Source organism: Diadema setosum, chromosome 2 (genome assembly GCF_964275005.1).
Source record: "Diadema setosum chromosome 2, eeDiaSeto1, whole genome shotgun sequence".
Taxonomy (NCBI): Eukaryota; Metazoa; Echinodermata; class Echinoidea; order Diadematoida; family Diadematidae; genus Diadema; species Diadema setosum.
In genome coordinates, this window is record NC_092686.1 from 39316723 (window position 1) to 39338384 (window position 21662).

Below are 21662 nucleotides of genomic sequence, written 5' to 3' on the forward strand. Positions count from 1 at the left end.
TGATGCCAGCATATTGAAATAAAAGAAAATACATGAAATTCTCCACATCTAGTATCGCCTGTAATAAAGTTGAAACTGTTCATCGTGGCATTTCGTGCATTCAAACTATATATATCTATAATATGATATTCATTGTGCATTTACGTACAAAACAAATAAATGAGTTGATAAAGGTGGTGACAACCAATCAGTCATTTAAGAGTTGCGACAGTTAATGTAATCAGGCATACCCTGTTTGTGAAAATTAATACCACAGTGTTAAGTTCACATAAATTTCTTTTTCTATGTGTGATAGTAGTGATGACTTTCATTTCATTTTGAACTCCCCGTTTCTCATACGAGTCCATCTGGTAGCATGTGTAACGTTGTGACTGTATGGTGTACCAACACTGATGATATCTGATAATGAACATCGTCATTGTTTCCGTTTTCTGATTGTATACTAGTAGTGTAGCACTGTGTCGTAGGTTGTTGGTGGTCACTCAAATAATGAGTAGTGGGCACACAGAAGTACGTTCCATGTCTTTTGTTCAGTGTAAACGAGGAACAAAAAAACAAAAAAAAAACAAACAAACAACCTTCAAGATACAATAAGGACAATCATGAATATACAATCAAATAATGACTTTAATTCATCATATTTGACTTCTTTCTTATTACAATTAAATCACATTACATGCCGGAAGTTACAGACAATGTCATCAAAATGCCTATATCCTTTAATAAGCATTACACTGTTCAGTCATGTAGAGAATTCGTGTAAATAAATAAAACAAATTAAGTATACTTTTCCGGCAATATGCTACAAAATGGACATTACACGCTTGTACATATAATGTTAAAATAAATCTAATATCAGTTCATAAGTACATAGTAAACAAATCAAATTGTTACAAATGAACATTATGTATCTCAAAATAAATCTATCAAGGATTCGAACCTGTGCGGGGAAACCCCATTGGATTTCGAATCCAAAATTAAATTGAAATTCAAGTACTAATGCTCAACATCCCTCGTAGTCAGCCTGTCTTACCACCCTTATCCCCTAATGTTTGCATCACAGTCAAACCTAAAGGATGGCAGACAATAGAGGTCATCGTCGTTATCCCCTAAAGAACGACATACAAAAACCCTAAAATTGTATAACCTCACTAACTACACTCCTTACTGTATTCTAAGGCACAGTGGACATCTTAAAATCTAAAGGGGGAAAAGGTCATTCTATGATAGACAAAACTCAGCTTTCCACTACTGTAAACAAGGATAGAAATAAGATAACACTAGTCGGTTCTATGATGGAAATCATGCAACCATCCACTGCATCACGAAAGTTAATTTCAAGAACTTCTGATAAGTTATATATTACTGTGATATGATTTATATCCTCGTTCTTTCTTTCTTTCTTTTTGTCTCAAACAGTATACCTCTCTTTTAGGAATTTGGTTTCGAAGCAAGTCTTATTTTCAGAATCTTGTTACAAAATGAACATGTGACACAAAGTGTCTCCCATTTTTTTTATTTTGTAGGTTTTCAAGAAAACCAAAAAAAAAAAAAAAAAAAGAAGAAAGATTCACTTGGAAAGTTGATTGTTTTCTCTGTTCTCAAGCAAACTAACTAGTCACATGACTGCATCACCTGACTCGGTCATTGCGCTCGATTGCGTCACTGCGCCAGTGGCATTGGTATGGCCAGCAGACACAGCACAGCCTAGTGGATGGTACAGTAGTATGCATGCAGCAGATCAATAGCCACCAGCCCACAGAAGTACACCAGCCTCGTACATTAGAGTTGGTCGCAGTTGCAGTGGTTATACCATACGATGGCGTCAAATAAGGTGCTCAACTTCAACATTGGGGTGCTTGGCCACGTTGATAGTGGCAAGACATCTTTAGGTAATGCTACTTCTTGTCGGTGTGTATACAATTTCGTATTTCACTCCAAAGGATCCCGAGAAACTCAAAACAAGTTCTCTTCTTAAACTGTTAGACAAATTGTCATTGTTAAGTCCCACATTATTATTTCTATGTTAGTTGACGTGACGCGCTGCCGCTGCTCTGTGATCTAGACTATATCTAGGTCTAGAGCTAGATCTATTAACGTTAGGTCTATTTTTATTTAATGAAATTACTACAGCAAATTAGAGTAGTGTAGATGCTTCTGTGTGCATCAGGTGACTAGACGATTAAATACTTTGAATATTAACCTTGAACCTTGATGAGATAATTCCTGAAGCAGCTGCAGCTCTTTCTTTTCTAGAATTCCGAAGTAAATTTAGAATCTAAACTGGAATGGGATGCGCTGTGACAGTAAATTTAAATATACTGTCACACTAAGTACCAGGTAGGTGATGGTGCAGTTGTAGCATATTTAAAAATACAATAAAAATAGTGATGTGCACACTAAAAATTCTGCAAGATTTACAGCAACACAGAACCCACAGGTGGTTTGTTCATGTTATGCACATGGCGATGGCTAATAAATTCCGGGTTGGCAAAAAAAGGTGGCTTCTGGAACCCCTAGCATTCATACTACAACTGAGGCTAGCAGAGTCTGAAATAACCCCCTGTAGGGGGTTTAAGAACATGACCTAATCAGACCTGATCAGATCTCCTGATGAAAGGGATTGTCACTTCAAGGTTCAAGGTTCAAAGTTCATGAATCGTGGAAAAAATGTGGCAATTTACCCTCAGCTGGTTGATTTAGGTTTGTTTATTGTTGTTTTTTGTGGTCAATCAGAGCGAGAGTGATGGAGAAAACAAACAACATTGAATTAAGTTATCTCAAGTACATGATCACTGGATGAAAACAAGTCTGGTATGTCACCTATTATTTCTTGTCATCATATTTTTTTTTTTTTTTCTGAAAACAGCGAAAGCTCTCAGCACTACGGCTTCCACTGCAGCATTTGACAAGAATCCACAGAGTAAAGAACGTGGCATCACACTTGATCTAGGTAAATGAAACAGTGAATTATGTAGTTAAAAAAAAAACAAAAACGAAAAAACAAACATTTGGCCCCTACTCTGATCTGTGCCCTTATTCTGGCACTCTTGACTAGAGGTGATTTTATTTAGTTGCCTTATATATATATATATATGTATATATATATATATATATATATATATATATATGAATATAATTACAAGAATTCCCTCATAAATCCCCCCCCCCCCACAAAAAAAAAAAAAACTGAAAGGAATGGTTACATTGATGAGATGTTGATTGCGTGCTGACAATGTTTTACTCTGCTTGTAAATCTTTGATTTTTTCTGTTAATTTTCATTTGTATGTAGAACATCTGAAAAGAGTCTCAACAACTATCACAAAGTTCCAAAGTCCCATATTATCAAAGGTCTTTATGAAAGTTACTTTACAACAGATTATTTGTGACAAATGAAGCTCAATATACAGTGTACATCCAATTTTTTTCCCAGTTGTCACCTATATGTTTCACATATTCTTAACATATAATAGCTGCCACATTTTGTATTCTTGAAGTAAATGTTCTTCTTTTTTATAATCCTAGATGTATTAATTATGTTTTGAAAAGTCCTTGATTGGCAGTTATACATGAAAAATGCAGGAAATCCCTATCTGTTTCTTTCCGTAATTGTCTTACCTATATACACTACCATGATGTATTGAGTAACCCTTACACTCTTATAAAGCTAGGGAAATTCCAGATGTAATTAGAGATTATTGTTGCTGATAATGAACTCAAATTTCAATATATGTGCACATGCTCAATATCGACTAATGAGAACAGTTCTTTTTCTGTGCAGTTCACAGACTGATGCTCATGTGGAAATTATAAATGAAGAATTTCTGTCTTTTAATGAATTTCATTTTCTCATTAACTACAAGGTTTTTCATCATTTTCTGTTGATGTTCCGGAGCACATTAGCAAGGAGGATTATGGAAAGTTGCAGTACACCCTGGTGGATTGCCCTGGCCATGCATCTCTTATCAGGACCATCATCGGTGGTAAGACAGATAATATCACTACACTTGTACATTACTTAACTAGAGAAGCACTCTGAGAGCACAGACCTCCACCAAGCAACTAATTTCCACCAGTGATCTTGTTCTTCCATAGATCAGTGATTCCACCCATATATATGCAAGCATGCTGAAAATCGCCCAAATTTTCTGATACTGTAGTACCATATAGAAGCCTTTTGTTACATCATCAACCCTCAGCTGGGCGGTTCATCTTGCCCTCACAGACACTAGAACACGCACTTTAGTGTGTGTTTGAAAACCTCAAAAATGCGTAGCTAGAACGCCCAAGTTCATTGACCCTATATGCCAAAATACCGAATATCCTTCATAAAATCCATACAAATTTCCGGATCACTACCAAAATCTAATTATTTGTTCCTTGTGTTATTCTCAACCTTTCCTGCAGTTTTCATCCAAATCCATTCCCAACTTTTTGAGTTATTTTGCACACAGACAAACAAACAAACAAATGGTAATGAAAACATAACCTCCTCCCCTGGTGGAGGTAACAATACTTCTCCCAATCGCCCTGACTGGACAATCAGGCAAGGGCCCCATACATTTAACAGGCAAACTCCCAGCCATTTTTTTTTTTTTTCTTGCCTGACAGAGTGAGTATAAGTTGTTTTGGGAAATGGAAAAGTTGGTTTCCAGCACCCTTATTGTAAGTCATATAATCTCAAATGTTAATGCTTTGAAGCAAACCCACACAAGTTTATGTTGAGTTTCCAGGTCTGTGATCAGAGATGTGATTTGAGGTCTCACAGAAGTCCTAAACATGGAGAGAATCTAGAGTTTCTGCTGATGAAATTCAGTCTTTGTGTGTGCCATGCATTGTTTGACGTTCATTTATTTTTCTTTTTTTTTCCAGTAGTAAAGAGGGAGCATTCTCTTTTTGTTCTGCTTTGTCTTTTGATGATGCTTCTACTAATTATCATTATTGTTATCTTTTTATTATTATTATTGTTATCATTATTACATTTATCGTTATTATCATCATTACAGTTGTTGTTTATATTCTTGTATTAATATATACGTATATTTTTTTTTTCATTTCTACAGGAGCTCAGATAATAGATCTGATGATGCTTGTGATAGATGTCACCAAGGGAATGCAGACACAGTCAGCTGAGGTATGATTTATCTCAATGGTAAAAAGCTGCTTACAGAGTGACCTTGAAATTCATGCATGACACTTGATGTCAAAGTCCTGGAATACAAACATGCAGCACCTTCCTCTTTCAAATTAGAAATATCATGGACTAACTACATTGTGTGGCATTACCTAAGACTTTACCCATTAAAAGCATTACCCAAGTGTAAGATAATCATCTTCATCATGCCCAGGACAGACTGATTTTGCTACAACACGCATTTCCCATAGACACCTGCCCGAGTATACTCGGGACTCATCCTCAATGGGTTAAGAACATCCCCTGTGATGTTGTGTATTTCTGTTATATATATGGATGTTGCAGTTGCCATATTTCATTGTCTGCATCCGGGTGTGGAACATTACATTGAGCTTCAAGCCAGTCATTACTCCAGTATTGATTTGTTGAAAAGGGGGGAAAAATGTGTCGAAAAACTAAAAACAAATAAATATTATGTTTTGATGATTCCTTGAGACTGATATTATCTGGAGAAAAGATGATTGTGCTGTCATTGGAATTTAATGTAAAATGTTATTGCAAAGAATGTAGTGTTTGCTAAATAATGCATGAGATATTAGTCTTCATTTGACATTGTTTGTATGGAGTGTTTGGGCAACAATCTTTCTCACACTTCCCTATGAATTTTTACTGGTTACACCTATATTTGTTCTTTCTCTTTTTCAGTGTCTTGTGATTGGTCAAATTACTTGCGAGAAAATGTTTGTCGTCCTCAACAAAATTGACCTCCTGCCAGCAGACAAGAAGAAGCAACAAATAGAAAAGGTTATTTTGATTTCCTACCCAAATGTTGGAAGTCCTGAAATTCTTTGAAAATCTAAAGAGATTAGTATATGACTGTATTGTCAGCTTATGCAGGTTATGGTAAAAGTCCAGAAAATGGCCAAAAACTATCATGTTTTAATTAGAAAGCATGAAATATTGACATATTTCCACTTCACCGTTAAATGCATTTTGATGTTGTTCAATAAACTTCTCGAAAAGAACTTTAGTTGAAAACTGTGTGCACTGTGAATTGCTTTTCTCAAAGACTTTAACTTACAGATAACCATGGTATTTGCACATTCGTCATGATCACAGAGGATTGTCTATTCCTAACATTGTATTCATTACTGTCTGTAATGGATCATATTGATTTTAAAACATGCCTTGTCAAGCTTGCTGAGTTCCTTAGCATAAAGTTTATGCAATGCTTGTGGGAATGTACAGTGCACTTTGTAAAAAGTTGCAGACGAACCTGTTGAATTGTGTGTAGCAGTGTATTGGATGATAGCTTGCACCTATGCTGTTCTGTCTCCACATAGGGACCTTTATTGCTGTTGTGATAGAGACTTATTTCTTGAAATACTTGTATGCCAATGTTTTTTTTTTTTCTGTAAAAATTAGTTTCTTGGTATTGTATAATGTTGATATAGATGACCAAGAGAATGCGAAAGACCCTTGAATCCACAAAGTTTGCCAATTGTCCGGTCATCGCTGTTGCAGCTAAACCAGGAGGGCCTGAGGCACCTGACTCAATGGCAGAGGGAATTGAAGACCTCATTGAAGTGAGCACTTTCGTAAAACTGTGCAATATTTTTCATAATGCAAAGATTGTAAATCATAGAACACATAGGCAATACATGTAACTGAAATGAGATACCATACCTGTCATTTCAGAAATCAAATCCAAGTGAAGATACAGACCACATTTCCTCAGAGATGCAATCTACATGTATGAATAGAAATAGATGCTTAATGAAATTCACAGCTGTGACGGTCTATGATTTAAACTTGTGCCAAGATACCATACAGAGTAGTCTAGAGCTTACAATATCGCAGAGTCTGTCTGATGGTATTTGCATCATGCCACAGATTTCAGTCCTTGCATTAATTTATTGATGTTTTAGCAGTAGGAATGCTAATAATGCGAGAGGCATAGCTGTGTGGTATAATGATACTATATTATAATATGAAGAACTTACGTTGCGTCAATTACATAAAGTTTCTATAATGCACTTTACAGATAATGACACTAAATAAACAGACATTGACAATTGTATTTTGAAAACCTCAATGGAGGTAGTATAAATGATTAACCTGTGAAAGAGATTGATAACTCATTCTGGTAATCATAGTATCCTGCATGAACCAAAATTTTTTCCTGTTGTTGATCAGTGAACCACAAACCAACATTCTTTGGAATATACATCAAAAACAATAAAGATGACTACATTTGTATGTGGGCATTACAAAAGTACTGTTTGAAACAATTGCAGTAGAAGTGCTTATTCCATTTCAAATGGATTCATGGTTGAATATGAAACCTTTCCATCTTTTTTATGTGTGTGGATAATGGTAATTTTGTATGCTGTGAAGATGCATTCTTACCATTAATAAAGCAGGATATTATGCTTTTTATGTCCCTGTCATTTTACTTACAGCTTAATACAGGTTTGTAAAATAAGGGACTTTATACTTCACAGTTTATCCCCTTATATGACATGCCCAAGTCATGTGAAAGTACATGTACTACTGTAAATCACATTATTTTCCACTTCATTGGAACTTACAGGAAATTAAACGACAGACGTATGTTCCTCAGCGAGACACCAGTGGTCCATTCCTCTGCGCAGTTGACCACTGCTTTGCCATCAGGGGTCAAGGGACTGTGATGACCGGCACCGTTCTGAATGGGACCGTGGCCATTAACAATGTGAGTTTGAGTCTGGCTGTTGTACACCTCACCTCAGCTTCGTTAAGAATGCGACAAGAATTTTTAATTGCATTGATATCAATTATGGGCTTGCTTTCTTCAGCTAGGATGAACCAAGTCGGCAGCAGTGCAGTTGGGATCATTTCAAATGCTTTGATGTTGCTTTCATTCTTTGAGTCAGCATCTACCTGCTGAGCAATGTGATCATCCATTTTCCTTCACAAATTGTTCACAGTTACCTGCAAGGAGCTATTACAATAGCTCCTTGATACCTGATACATTTGTGACCCGCTACAACAAAAAGGTCCTAAAGTCGCGCACGGTTGAAGCCGTGAAAATCGAGTTTGAAGTCAGAGCATTAAAATTGGTCAAAACTTACGATTTTCTGATTTTGATATATTATTGGAGTCTAACATGTCTTCTATCATCTGTCAAAATTTTGAAGCAAAATGATCAAAGGAAAGACCACAAAATAGCGTTTTTCTGAGCCATGTTTTTTTTTGCGTTTCAAAGAAGCAGAAACTGGTTCGAAAATTTGGATTGAGCCCACAGATAGGTTCCACCCATAACAACGACCAGAGTGATCTCATTGGTCAGTTTGCTGCTTGCTGCTAACCGAAGCGTGAAGCTCGCACACTGCCCAGTCGACTGGTGCGTGCGGGCGGGGTGCGCTATGCTTAGCCGCTCTTCACATCCTGGTCACTGATTGGTTGGTGAGGAGACCGCCGACGCTGATGTGCTTGAATGAACTCTTCGGGGGTTGCTAGGGCTTACCTTCTATTGTCCAGAGATGAAAACTGACTTGCGTGTCCCTTGATCGCGATTGCGTCGAAAGGAAGACTTTTAGGGCGCTTTTCTCTAAACAGTGATTTTCCAGACGTCTCGACATGCTCTCTTTTAAACATCGATATCTCCGCAGCCGATTATTTTTATAAAATGTGTTATACATCAATTTAAAGCAGAAAGATTGGGGGATTATATCATGCAATTTTCAAATAATCGACCTCGCCCGACTTTACGATCATTTTGTTGTAGCGGGTCACATTTAAAGGGATGGTACAGTTTTGGTTGAGATGGGGCTTCAGGTTTCCAACCTTTTTTTTATGATAATATGCTTAGATAATGAGAAACCTGTTATGAAACATGAAAGAGCATACACTATAGATAAAATAGGAATATAAAGATTCTTTTATGAAAATTGGTTTTGAAATGCTGAGATATGTATAGGAAAGCAATCACAATAAAAGCTGGGACCCTTCTTTTATCAGGATCACTTTGTTTTTTTGTTGTTTTTTTTGAAGATCTCGGCCATTGCAAAAAACGATTTTTATCAAATAAACTATGAATTTTTTTTAGTAGTGTATGCTCTTTGCCATTTCATAAAGTGCTTTCTAAATATTTTGAAAAAAGTTCAAAGCTGAATCTTCACCTCAACCAATATTATACCATCCCTTTAAAGTGCTAGTGGAGTTTGTCAGTTGACCAGAGTAATTGTTATGCATGGTTTTTGGTTGTTGTTTTTTCCTTCAATGTTTGAACTCTCAGACGGTGGAGGTTCCGTCGTTGCAGATTACGAGAAAGGTCAAGTCGATGCAAATGTTTCGCAAAAGTGTCAGCACTGCCAGTCAGGGGGACAGAGTGGCCTTGTGTGTAACCCAGTTTGACCCCAAACTGCTGGAGAGGGGGCTGGTGTGCACCCCAGGGATTCTCCCCATCATCCATGGTAAGATGAAGCTGCTCTGAGAGTAGGAATAGCTTTTGCAGCAGTTATCCAGTCATTGATATCAATTTCGAATATTTTCAGATTTCATGAAATTTGTAAGTCTCGCTCTCAGAATCGGTCTTGAGACCACTGTGCAAACAAAATGTCAGTAGAAACTTCTCATGTCAGGTTTTGACTGTGTAATGTGAGTGTTTTAACTAGAAATGCAGACTTTACATTCTTTACACTGTACCATGTAACAACTCATCCCTCCCCGCCCATCACATATATGTGTGCTGAAAGATGGGGAAAAGGCATGAATTCCTTAAAAAAAAAAAGTGTTGGTACTCTATGGCCCGAATTCTCAAAGGTGGAATAACTTTATTACACCGCTTATTCCACCGATTTATTACACCTCATATGCAAATCAGGCCCTCATGACGTAAAATGACGCGATTTATTCCCCGGAATCTATTCTCAAAGGTGGAATAACTTATTCCCTGGAATAACTATTCCGCGGAATAGTTATTCCAGCTTTGAGAATTCGGGCCTCCATTTGGTGTCACAAAAGAACATTTTTTTTTTTTCAGTAGGTACCTGGTAATTGTTTATTGACAAAAGGTCATCCACTTGTGACTCATTTCTTACATTTACTTTCAATGATACGGCACTGATGCTATTGTGTCTCAGAAAGTACTATCCAGTGGTAGATCCAGACGGGGGCGCACTGGGCGTGCACTGCGCCCCCTCTTTAGTTTTTGTTAAAACCAAAGAAATTAAAAGAAAAATATGAGCCCCCCTGTAATTTTGTAAAAGCACCTCCCCTGGATCTGCCCCTGTTATCAAACTGCTCTACAAGCCTGTGTGTCAAGCATTTGAGCATGGCTTATGATACTAGATACAGGGAAGGCAGTTATGAAGGATGTAGTCCACACACATTCTCTTGAAAGTGTATGACACTGTGGTTATGTTGTGATGCTGTTTTTGATAATGTGAAACAGATTGAGTGACTGAGTACAGAGTGTAATCTGATGACCATGTTTTGGTGTGATCAGCTACATCAGGTTTGGTTTGGTTTCATCTCAGATTTCTGTGTGCTTTCTATGTCAGCTTCCTCCTTTGCAAACAAGATTAGTCACTGTCATTGCAGTTATGATAGATTATCAGCTATGTTATACTGTAGCTGCCTGCTAGGAAAAATGAGCATAATCACATGAAAAATACACCTACTGAAGATTGTGTCTATTGTGCATGGAAATTTGAAATGGAGGCTGAACCTAATTTGAAGCATTGATTAATTGAATGATTGATTTGTAGATTAAACACTCAGGTTAAATTATTATTGTTAAACATTCATGATGGCCAGAACCTGATAACGTAACATTGTTTGTTTATTTGTTTTGTGTGTGAGTGTGTGTGTGTGTGTGTGTGTGTGTGTGTGTGTTTGTGTTTGTGTTTGTGTTTGTGTTTGTGTTTGTGTTTGTGTTTAAAGGGGAAGGCTAGTAACTGATCAATGGGAATCAGTGGAAATGCTGGGAGATGATTGTTCCAATCCTTATGGGATTCATTCAAGAGTTCATTGTATATCTATTGTTGTGTGAAAATTATTTGCTTCAGAACTGTCTCATATGTGCAGTAATGTGCAGTTTAATGCTTCCAGGTTAGCGTCCCTGGTCAGTGACGGAGCATTAATCTGCACATTACTTGAATATGAGACCGTTCTGAAGCAAATCATTTTCACACAACAATAGATATACAATGAATTCTTGAATGAATCCCATAAGGATTGGAACAATCACCTCCCAGCATTTCCACTGATTCCCACTGATCAGTTACTAGCCTTCCCCTTTAAAGCAATGTGGCAATAGATATACCAGTTTGCAAAAAGTTCCAGGGGTAAAGTTTTCCTCACTTTTATTGCATACAATTTATTTACAGTGAAGAGGTCTACAGATACATTGTACATTGTAAGCTGAAATCGTTTCATTTTATTTTCATTCTGCATGGTGTTCCTATTTCAGCTGCCATTGTTTCTGTTCAAAGGATTCAGTACTTCAAAGGCACATGTCTCAACAAGTCCAAATTTCATGGTGAGTTGGTGTTTTTGTTTTGTTTTTTTCTTTTTTTTTTAGTCTTGGCTTTTACTTGATTGATTATCCATCTATTTGATATTGCTATTAAAGATCATCATGGCATGTGTGTAGTGGAAGTAGTGTTTGCATCATTTTCCCTCTCTCGCATTTGATATACCATGATATGGTATAAAATTGTTAGTTCTGATTGTAACTAAATATAAGTATCTGCTGATATCCATTGTAATGTTCTTCAAAAGTGATTGGAAGTGGTGATTCTAACATTGTAGAAAATTGTATAAGACAACTGAAGCCTAGTGTTTTCCAAAATAGTACAACATTGTAACAGATCAACTGTACTGCAGAAGATGTGTAAATGTAATCCATGTGGCATACGTGGGATTTGCATGAAGTTGATAAAGTGTTTTTGTTTGTTTCTGAGTTGTTGACACTAACCTGGGCCCTGTCACATAAAACTGTGGTAACTTTACAATTAATGGTAACTCTGAAATCATTGATTATCCGTAACCCATTTCTTGGCTTTGTTGGCTCCCATTATTGTGACAGTGGTCTGAAAAGTGCAAAGTTGCACTGGTGGGGGTGCTCCCAGTGTGACACTGGTATAAAAGGTACCAAGGTGAACCTATTTTTTCTAGAGTGTAGTCCTATTATATTTACATGTCATAGAGACATGGGGACATCTAGCAACATACATCAGGAATATCACATATTGCAATAGCAATATTTTATTCTATTTCATTTTGTTACACTCTATGTATTCTTCATGGAGAAATATTATGATTGATTGCAGACTTGATACCAGCAGGTCTATTTGTTGTCAAGTTGCCATATTTTTATGCTATGGAACTCAGCTGCTAATGTGTTATATTTGACATCATATTCAATCTGTCACAGTTACCATGGGCCATGAGACAGTAATGGGTAAAGTGTCATTCTTTGGTCCTGCCCCTGGTCACAAGTACAAGTCACATGATGAAGCAACAGGTAAATAGTAGAGTCTAGATTTTTTTTCTGCATTGTGCATTTTAAACCCAATATAAACCCAATATCCCTGCACATGAATCATTGTAGGATCACTTATAAATGATAAGACATGAATTCTGCACACTTTTCTGCAATATAGTTTAAGCAGTCTAGTCTTAACCCTAACTAGGCCGGGCTATTTAGGTAGATCAGAGAGCTGGGGGGGGGGCTCCCAGGCCCCCCGTCGACTGCGCGATGTACCATGAAGTTAAATTTTAAAGAAATTATCATTTATGCTAAATTATGCTAATTTATGCGTAATGATGCATGAAATCAGACAATTTGGTATAAATTAGTAAATAAAGCTCAAAATGGGCACATTTTTTGTGGAAATATTCTTTTCAGTGTCCTGAGCAAATATAAGAGAATTAAAAAAAATTACGCCATCAGAAAAAATTCCCTAAGTATTTTATTGTTTTTTGAATTTCTTATGTATTTCATTGTTTTTTTACTTTATGTTTTTCATTGTTTTTTCAATGAAACTTGTCTGCGACATTGTTCCGAACAAGAAAATATGTTATTAATTGATTTTAGTCCATAAAACCTCAAAATAATCATGCTTTTAGGAAATTTGCCTGTAAGCAGAGTTTTCATTGAAATTGTACACGAATTCACGTTTTTGAGCAATTTTTGGTGTGACATGCACGTAAATATTTATGCACAACTTCAGAACTGCGCGCCCAGGTATCGCAAATTTGGTGTCAAAAGATGCGGGAGACTCGAAAGAAAAAAGTCACAAAACGTCACGGCGATAGCTTTTCGTGTTAGCGATACATCGCGCGGAACGTCGAGGGGGGGGGGGCCTCGGAGGCCCTCCCCCCCCCCCGGCCTAGTTAGGGTTAAGTACTGATGTAATACAGACGTACATGTACATGTAGGTATACTCATATCAAAATAATACTTTATGAAAAGCAATTCTATGACAAAATTTTTGTACACCACTCTTGTGTGTGTGTGCTACCAGTGTCAATCTGCCTCATTTTCAAGTCCAAACTCTGCTACCTTTCTCTTCGCCTTTTTCAAAGACACTAATGCTGTAAAGATTGTCAACAAGCGGAGATCAGTATGAAGGCCGTGCACCACATCTGTTGAATAATGCAGTCAGTCACTTTGACCAACGCATTCTAGGCCACTGGTGCAAAATGTGTATATGCATTATTTTAGCTTCTTTGAGCAGATCAGAGCTCTGCTGGTTGATTGTAAATTATACTGCCAAACACTCGCTGTTGGCACAATTCAATAATTCAAAGGCATAGTTTGGTCAGACCTCCAAAGGCTCTATTGCTGGGACTTTGCGAGTGACATACCCTCTGCTTGCTTCTCATGCAGTCACTACAGCCTTTGGCAAAAAGCTACAGGGTCTTTCTCCTTCTCATTTGCATTCAGGCATTGATTTCGACGTTGAGTACACGTACCAGGAAGAGCTGTTGGCGTCAGACCCAGGTGAGCGGGGTTCCAACAAGGAGAACGTTCCGGGAGCGGCATGTGGCAGCAGGGCAGATGAGGAGGAGGATGGGGAAGAGAGGCCGGAGCTGCCTAACCAGCAGTGGGCTCTCCTGGAGCTGGAAAAGCCGGTGGCCTGCCCCAGGAATTGTGTCATCATCGGCTCCAAGCTGGACACTGACATTCATATCCTCAATGACATGGGATAACCTCCCGCTAGTCTAAAAATAACAGACTCTGGTTTGACATGTGTTTGACCAGACATCCATCATATCTGTCAAGAAATCCTTTTATGCCAAAAGGAGGGGGAAAAGAGAGAGGAAGAAAGAATGAAAGAAAGAAAGAATGATAGACATATGATTGCTTCAGTCAAATATTGCAATAGATTCATAATGTACTTTGACTTTGCTTGTGTCTCCAACTTTACGTTTGTGAGCAGTAAAGAATTGGTATGCAGTTTGAAGATATATAACACTTTGCAAACTGTCAGAATTTCCTATTTTCAGTTGGTTTTGTAAAAGAAAAGGGGCAATATGGGATTCATTGATAGTAAAGACACTTGAATGATTGGAAAAGATGGTTCTACTTGTTTGTGTGTGTTCTCATGACACCAGTCTCTCAAACTTTTCTGCTTCATGTACTATTTATTCCAAGAGTGAGAGGGTACTCAAACATAATGAAAACCTCCTGAAAATAACAGCTTTTACAGTAGGTTCATGAACTTGCCTCGAAGTTTCTTAACACTGCCCTCACATGCCAACACCTGTCGACTAGCATTCCATGGTAAACTCCTGCACGCCATGACAGACAAGGTAAGTGGCCAATGTCTACAGCTTACCAGTTACCAGTATAAATGTAATCTTAATTTTGAAGCACCATGCTTGCACTTCTTCTGTGTGTCACTGATGAATAAATTCTGTCAGCAGAATGCTTTCAATGACAGAAAAGGAAAGAAGAAAAAGAAATCCTATTTTACTCTGCTCTGCAATCATTAAGGAAATAATTTTTACTCTGCTGGAAGTATATCATGGGTAGAGGCTGGTTCTTGGAGAGTAAGCAGTAAAGCCTTAGCAAAGGGTGAGAAAGAGCTGCCTTTGTGTACATGTGGTATATTTCCAGATTGTTCCAAACATGTTGAGTTAAAAATCTGGTGGAATTGATATTAGAAATTTGAATACATGTATGTCTATTTCGCAAGGCCATTTGTTGAAATGACCTTTCATCAACTTATACATTGTATATGATATGCCCATCAATTAACTTATGGTGGGAACTGATGGAGTTATTGAATATGTTATGTTTTCATCAACGACTGGACAAAAAATTGATTTGCTCAAAATGAAGAAATCTGACAAGCTTCTTGGGCATTACTACCACTCTATTGCAGTGCTCCATAACCATTTTTTTCCGTCATTAATGTTACTTTGTGTTTCATATTTCCTCTTCAACTATCAATCTACAATATTTTTGTTCAGAAAGGGATGGGTCAGCTGCAGGCTGCATTCACAACAATATTAAAGTTTGCAATATTTAAGTTTACTCTCATTAAAACGATTTTTTTTTCTCAGTTATGCTTATATTTAATCTTTGAGCAGTTCATCAAAAGTCACTTGAATAAATCTGAAATTACTCTGACATGTACTACAAGTTACATGATGCCCTTTCATAATAGAAATGAATTCAGCATAGTAATATCTGACATTATCTCTGTTATGATATGCTGACAGCTGTTGCTACAATGCAACTGATAAGCATTTATGCATCTATAGGCCCTATGTGGTATTATGCTATAAAGTCTTTATTTTTTCTCTTCCAGAATTATGCAGAAACAGTCTTGCCAAAGCTGAAGATCTACAAGTTAAAGTCCAAGGGAGGAGTAGTAGACAGGGTGAGTGCAGGAACTTGTGGACAAGCACCCATCTTTAAACAACCAAATTCATTGAGATGAAAATTACAGTGTGATATCAAACTCTTACTATAAACATATTTGTGTTATATAGATATAAGATGTAATATGTTTCAATACAATGTTGCCAACTTGTTCCTGACCTCATGTTTTAAGTTCATAACCATCACCTTTCGGGGTACTGTAAAAGTGAAAATTTCACGGTGTGAAAACTTTTGCGCATTTCACGCAACGTGCATGTAGCGCAAAAATAGAAGCATGCAACTATTTTTGCTTCCTCTATGTAGGCCTAGTACTTCTACTAATTCATATTTTGTTTCTGTGGAATTAAAAACACAAAGTCATAGTTGAAAAAATGTGGAGCTTTGAAGGTGTGGGAACTCTAGTTGTAACATATTCTATTATACTATATTCATATTCTATTTGTAACATGTAACAAGTGATGATGATGATGATGATGATGATGAGGAGGGTCTGTCCTCAATGCAGATGACCGATGAGCATCACATCATTGGGCGGTCCATGTTTAAGAAGGAGACTAACCTAGAGAGATTCTGCGGGCTGATGGTCTACCTCTCAACCGGGGAGCTCGGCTTCATTGAGAGGGGGTTTGGACAGAGCGGCAAGTTTAGTGTCCACATCAGAGGTGAGCCACAAGGATGGATTACATGGTGGAAGTTCTGTGAACACACTTTGTTCCAAATTCACATTGATAACATAGTTTTAATCACATCCATGGTTTAAAGATAATCCAAGGACTGAAACAAGTGTGAAGTAGGCATTCCTCTCACATGCACATATCAGTGCCCATTCATTATTTGATGTCTATTGGTGTACGCAATCTGTCATTTGCACTGACAGTTTGAATAATCCATGGACTACATTTTACATGTAGACCACCTTTGTGAGTTATAGCTAGCATTCAGTTTCATTTTGCTCGTCAATACAAGAAATTCTATAAATGGTGCTTGTTTCTACTTTTTAATTCAATTCACAAGTGTTTTAATTTTGTGTAACTCCCATTCATAAATAGTAGAGTATGAAGGGACTCCTGCAAAAGTTGCCAAGAGAAAACATACACATTTCATAGGACAAATGTACATTTTCTGTCTCCTTTCATTTGTTGCTCATTGTCGAGGAATAAATATGGTGCAATACAGAGTAGTATGTGATTGGAAAGCCTCATGAAAATGTATGTGCATGTTTTTATGTATGATAGGGATGTACACTGTATGCATGAAGAACACGTGTGATTAACTACATTTTACAACAGCATCTTTCCTTACTTCGAAATGCAATGAAAGCTGGGATCCTGTTTTATGCACACTTTTGTGAAATTGTTGAGGTCACAGCCCATTATATTGGTCGTTTCTCTGAGTAACTATTGACAAATTTGTAACATACATGTCAAAGTGTAAGTGTGTGTGGATACTGCCCTCACTGTTCTATCTTTGACATGTGTTTATCCATGCAGAGGGACTGAAGGAGGACACAGTTCAAATACTCAAAGCTGTGGGAGGAAAGAAAAGCAAGAAGGGTGCAAAAGCAAGTGAGTTTGTGATTCCAGTCATTCTGTCTTCAAAGGATTGTACCTGCTTTATGTATCAAATACGAGTAGTAGAGCATGTCTATCCAGTTTTAAATCTGTTGAGAATGAGCCCCGAGTACTGTAAAACGAGGAATGTTCGCATGCATTTTAATTTCGCGAATTTCACGAGCGCCGACATTCGCGGAATTAAAATGCACGTGAATGTTGTTGCCTATACAATATGCATTGAATAACTGTGGCAATTCGCAAAAATTTCATGCTGCGAGAAAGGCCGTCGCCTCCATTTCGCGAAATTTTCATGCCACGAATATATCGTGTTTTACAGTATACTCGGGCAGGGGTCAATGGGAAATGCGTGTTGTAGGAAAATCAGCCTTTCCTCAACGGGTTAAAGGTAGTATAGGTGAACAAGTGAAGAGAAGGTCATCTTGCATCGTGGGCATAAACAAAATTATTTCTATTCGGTTCCATTCTGTGAAGGCCATTCCATCTCTGGCATAAATACAGTTATGAACTTGTAATCACTGTTGCAGTAGAATTTCATCCATGTGATTATTTACCTCTCAGGCACAGATTCAGACCAGGAATAAACATGATGCTGTGATATCATCAGAATGTGCTCATCTAAATGTATAGGAGCTGGGTGCACAATTGAATAGAAAGCTTTAGAGTTTGCAGTGATAAGAAATTGTATGAAACGAGATGTAAAACCCATGCTAATTTTTTATTTTCATGAAAATCTATATTACTGTCATACAGCATTAAGCTGTTATTTTTTACGAGCCTAATATACTATAAATAGGTAAATACTAATTGCGCACCATTTCCCTTTGTACCACCCATGGGCCGACTTCACCCCATCCTCCAGAGGAAGAGAGTGAAGGGCAAGGCCAGGCCAAGGAGTCACATGTCGAGCATCAGCCAATCAGGATCAGCCTGGATTTCAAGCGATACATCTACGACCCGCTGAAACTGAATGTTCAGTGGGTGACTTCCAAGTATCAATATTAAAATAGTGCTTTCAGCAACACCTACATCCCTCAGAGATTCCAACAGTGATGAAAACTCATGAACAGAGATTTCATGCTGCCTCACCCCATTTGTGGCAGAAGCAAAATTTGCCATAGGACTGTGATGTATGTCTCCATATATTCACATTATCTTGAGCTCTTAGTGTTGCAGCGCATCATGAATTATGATCGACTTTGAGCAAATCAAATGATGGGATCTAAATTTTTGTCAAGCTATTTTTTTTTTCTTTTTTTTAGTTTCTCCTTCAACTCATAATAATTGATTCATCTGTGCAGGACACCAAATGCTCATTTTTCTTGGTTTTTAAGTGGCAAAAGTTTTGTTTGCAAATCACATGAAGGAATATTTGAACTGCTCAGTTAAAGTTTGAAAAGTAGGAACAGTACAAATAAAAAAAGTGGAGTTATCAGTCATGACATCAATGGTTCCCGTAGTGACCATCAACTGTTGTAGAAGTTGAAAAAGTGTGTGCACAGGACAGAGGCCTTTTCGTGGTTTCTTTTGCTGTATACATGGTATAATTTGATGCATATTCATGTGTGCAAATTTTGCAGGGTGACTGATGTTCGCACACTTGGCAGCTCACGACAGTATTGCTTAATGTAATATGATTGTATGTGTTGTTTATCTTCTCCAAGGTGGGAGATGAACAATGTTACTCTTGAAAAAGAATCATAATTCTTTCTCATTCCACCTGTGTGGTTATTGATTGCAAATTCAACCACGAGCAAAAGTGTCCTTATGTTTATCATTTGTGGAGTATACTTGTGGCATTATACAGGTAAAATTGATTGCGAGGCATTTGCTCTGGTATTCTCCTGTCCGTCAACACATTTTCTGGGTCGTAGGGTACCAAAGTGATCATGTCAGTCTTTTGTCAAAACTTTGTACTGGTTCCAAGTGAGATCCTTCCACAATGCTTCCGGCAGTGGATGAGAACCGGGTAAGAGCATGGTTAGCAACCATTGTGTTCACAGATAATTGGGGCTACATGAGTGAGGTTGTATAGAACTAGTTTTCATGGCAACGAATTGTTGAGATGTCACACTACAGTACATTAATACTGTTAACAGCAGAAAGACCACAATGCTTTGTTGACTGCTTACACCAACAAGAAAAGGGCTTTCAATTCATTCTGATCCACATGGAGTCACAACTCCTCGAGAAGGAATAAAAGGAAGTATGATAAGAAAAATATGAAGGTATGACTGTGACTGCTTCATTGCCAACTTGTTGTTCTTTTTTCTTTTTTCTTTTACTGTCTAAAATGGAAAGGATTCCCCCCCCCAAAAAAAAAAAAAAAAGATGTGAAATTGATTTGATGTAAATGAAAGGTATTTCAACCTACGTTACAAAAGCAAATTTCTTGCCTGCAGTATGCCAAGCATTCTGCCAAGATATCTTCAGTTACTTCCTGATTTCAATTTTGCACTTGATGAGCTCAACACAGGCCATTGTGGGACAGAAACATACTGTGTTAACTCAACCATCTTCAGTGCTGAAAAATCATAAATTTCCCCTTGGCAATATATGTGCAATATCTGACATCTATGTATGCCTGTATCTGTAGGTGCAGTGAAGCATTTTTTTTAATTTTTTTAATTTTTTTTTTTTGGTACACGTATGTTTGCATAATAATGTTGTGAAAATGAAAAAAGAATAAAACCTCATAGATTTTAGTGCTCAATGTTTCTATCAAAGTGCCTAATGAATATTTCGTTCTTTATACACATACTCTGAGATTCGGGCACTGGATGAAGAGTTTCATCTATCGTGTTAAGTTGGAAATCCTTACAGTACAATCCTTTCAGTGTTTTTATGTCATATGATGTGAAAAAAATCCCATGGAATGGAATTGTAGAAATAAAAGCTTCTCTTTACTCATAAAGTGATTGGGTCACGTCTTCATTATTGGAGTGGTTGAAGGCCATCGTAATAGCATCAATAGCATTATAAGAGATGGATATGGAATTTGATTCGTAATAGTGTACAGACAAGGGAGAGTGTATTCTAGTCTTGTCACCAGTGCTGTATTAACCCATAAGACTAGTCCAGAGTATGCTCGGGCAGGTGTTTATGGAAAGTGTGTGTTATAGCTAAGTCGGCTTGTCCTCAACAGGAAAAGCAATCCTCGTGTAGCAAAGAATCTCTTTTACTTTTCCTTCCTATTATGTCTTTACTGAATTGAAAAATACTTGGAACAGTATCACTACACTCTATTAGAGCTTTCTACAGCAGGGATAGAAATTGCCCACATACATGTACCTGTGTTCGTTGCCATGTACATAGTGGAATCATGACAAAATAGTTATCTATTGATTGAATCATCATTCTACTTCTTTCATGTCCACATGATATACTGCTCATAAATATTCTGGATGACTGAAGGATGTCATTACAGCAAATGGCATGTCCAGTTCATGTTTTCTTGCCCGCATTCATTTATCTTTAAAATTTTGATTAGTTTAAATACTGCCATTGTTGTTGGTGTTGTCACTGTTATTGTAGCTGATTGATGTATGCTTCAAATAAGGGTAGCTGAGCGTAATATGCAGTACAAGTTGTACATGAGGATCCATGACATTTGTTCGTACTGCAACAATTGCTCCCATGAAATACACGTATCTGCACTCTAGGCCAAATATAAATTCTACCCACAAGCATACAAATGTAACCCTAACCCTAATACTAATCCTCACATAAAACTAATCAAAAACCCTATCACATCCCTAATCCTAACCCCAAGTCCCTGGAGAAAATAAGACCAAAGTGACTGTTGCAGGAGCAAATGTTGTGTCACCGTATATGAAAGACAAGATTGAGAATAATTAGTCGACCAGAGTCAAGGCACTTTGAGACATTCTTTTCACTTTCATTGCAAGATGACCTTTATAGCCACACTTTTAATTTTCTGCCTTCAGTGTATCTAATAGCAATCACGTATAGAATGAAAATATATTGTAACCACATTTCCAAACAAAATATACAAACATCTGATCATTGTAACAAAACATCCACCATGAGCAGCCTGTAGATAGATCAAGA

General features: G+C 37.3%; 1 protein-coding gene across 1 annotated transcript; it reads left to right on the forward strand.

Annotated features, from left to right (window-relative positions):
* The first annotated feature begins 1801 nt into the window (after nt 1-1801).
* On the forward strand, nt 1802-20505 carry LOC140243603 (selenocysteine-specific elongation factor-like). The gene is made up of 16 exons (XM_072323273.1): nt 1802-1892; nt 2870-2953; nt 3865-3984; nt 5065-5135; nt 5841-5939; nt 6590-6721; nt 7729-7869; nt 9415-9592; nt 11593-11661; nt 12559-12648; nt 14074-14315; nt 14883-14942; nt 15947-16018; nt 16526-16682; nt 17511-17585; nt 18454-20505. The coding sequence occupies exons 1-16, from the start codon at nt 1820-1822 to the stop codon at nt 18594-18596; spliced, it is 1806 nt and encodes a 601-aa protein (XP_072179374.1). The 5' UTR covers nt 1802-1819; the 3' UTR covers nt 18597-20505.
* Nucleotides 20506-21662: the final 1157 nt, after the last annotated feature.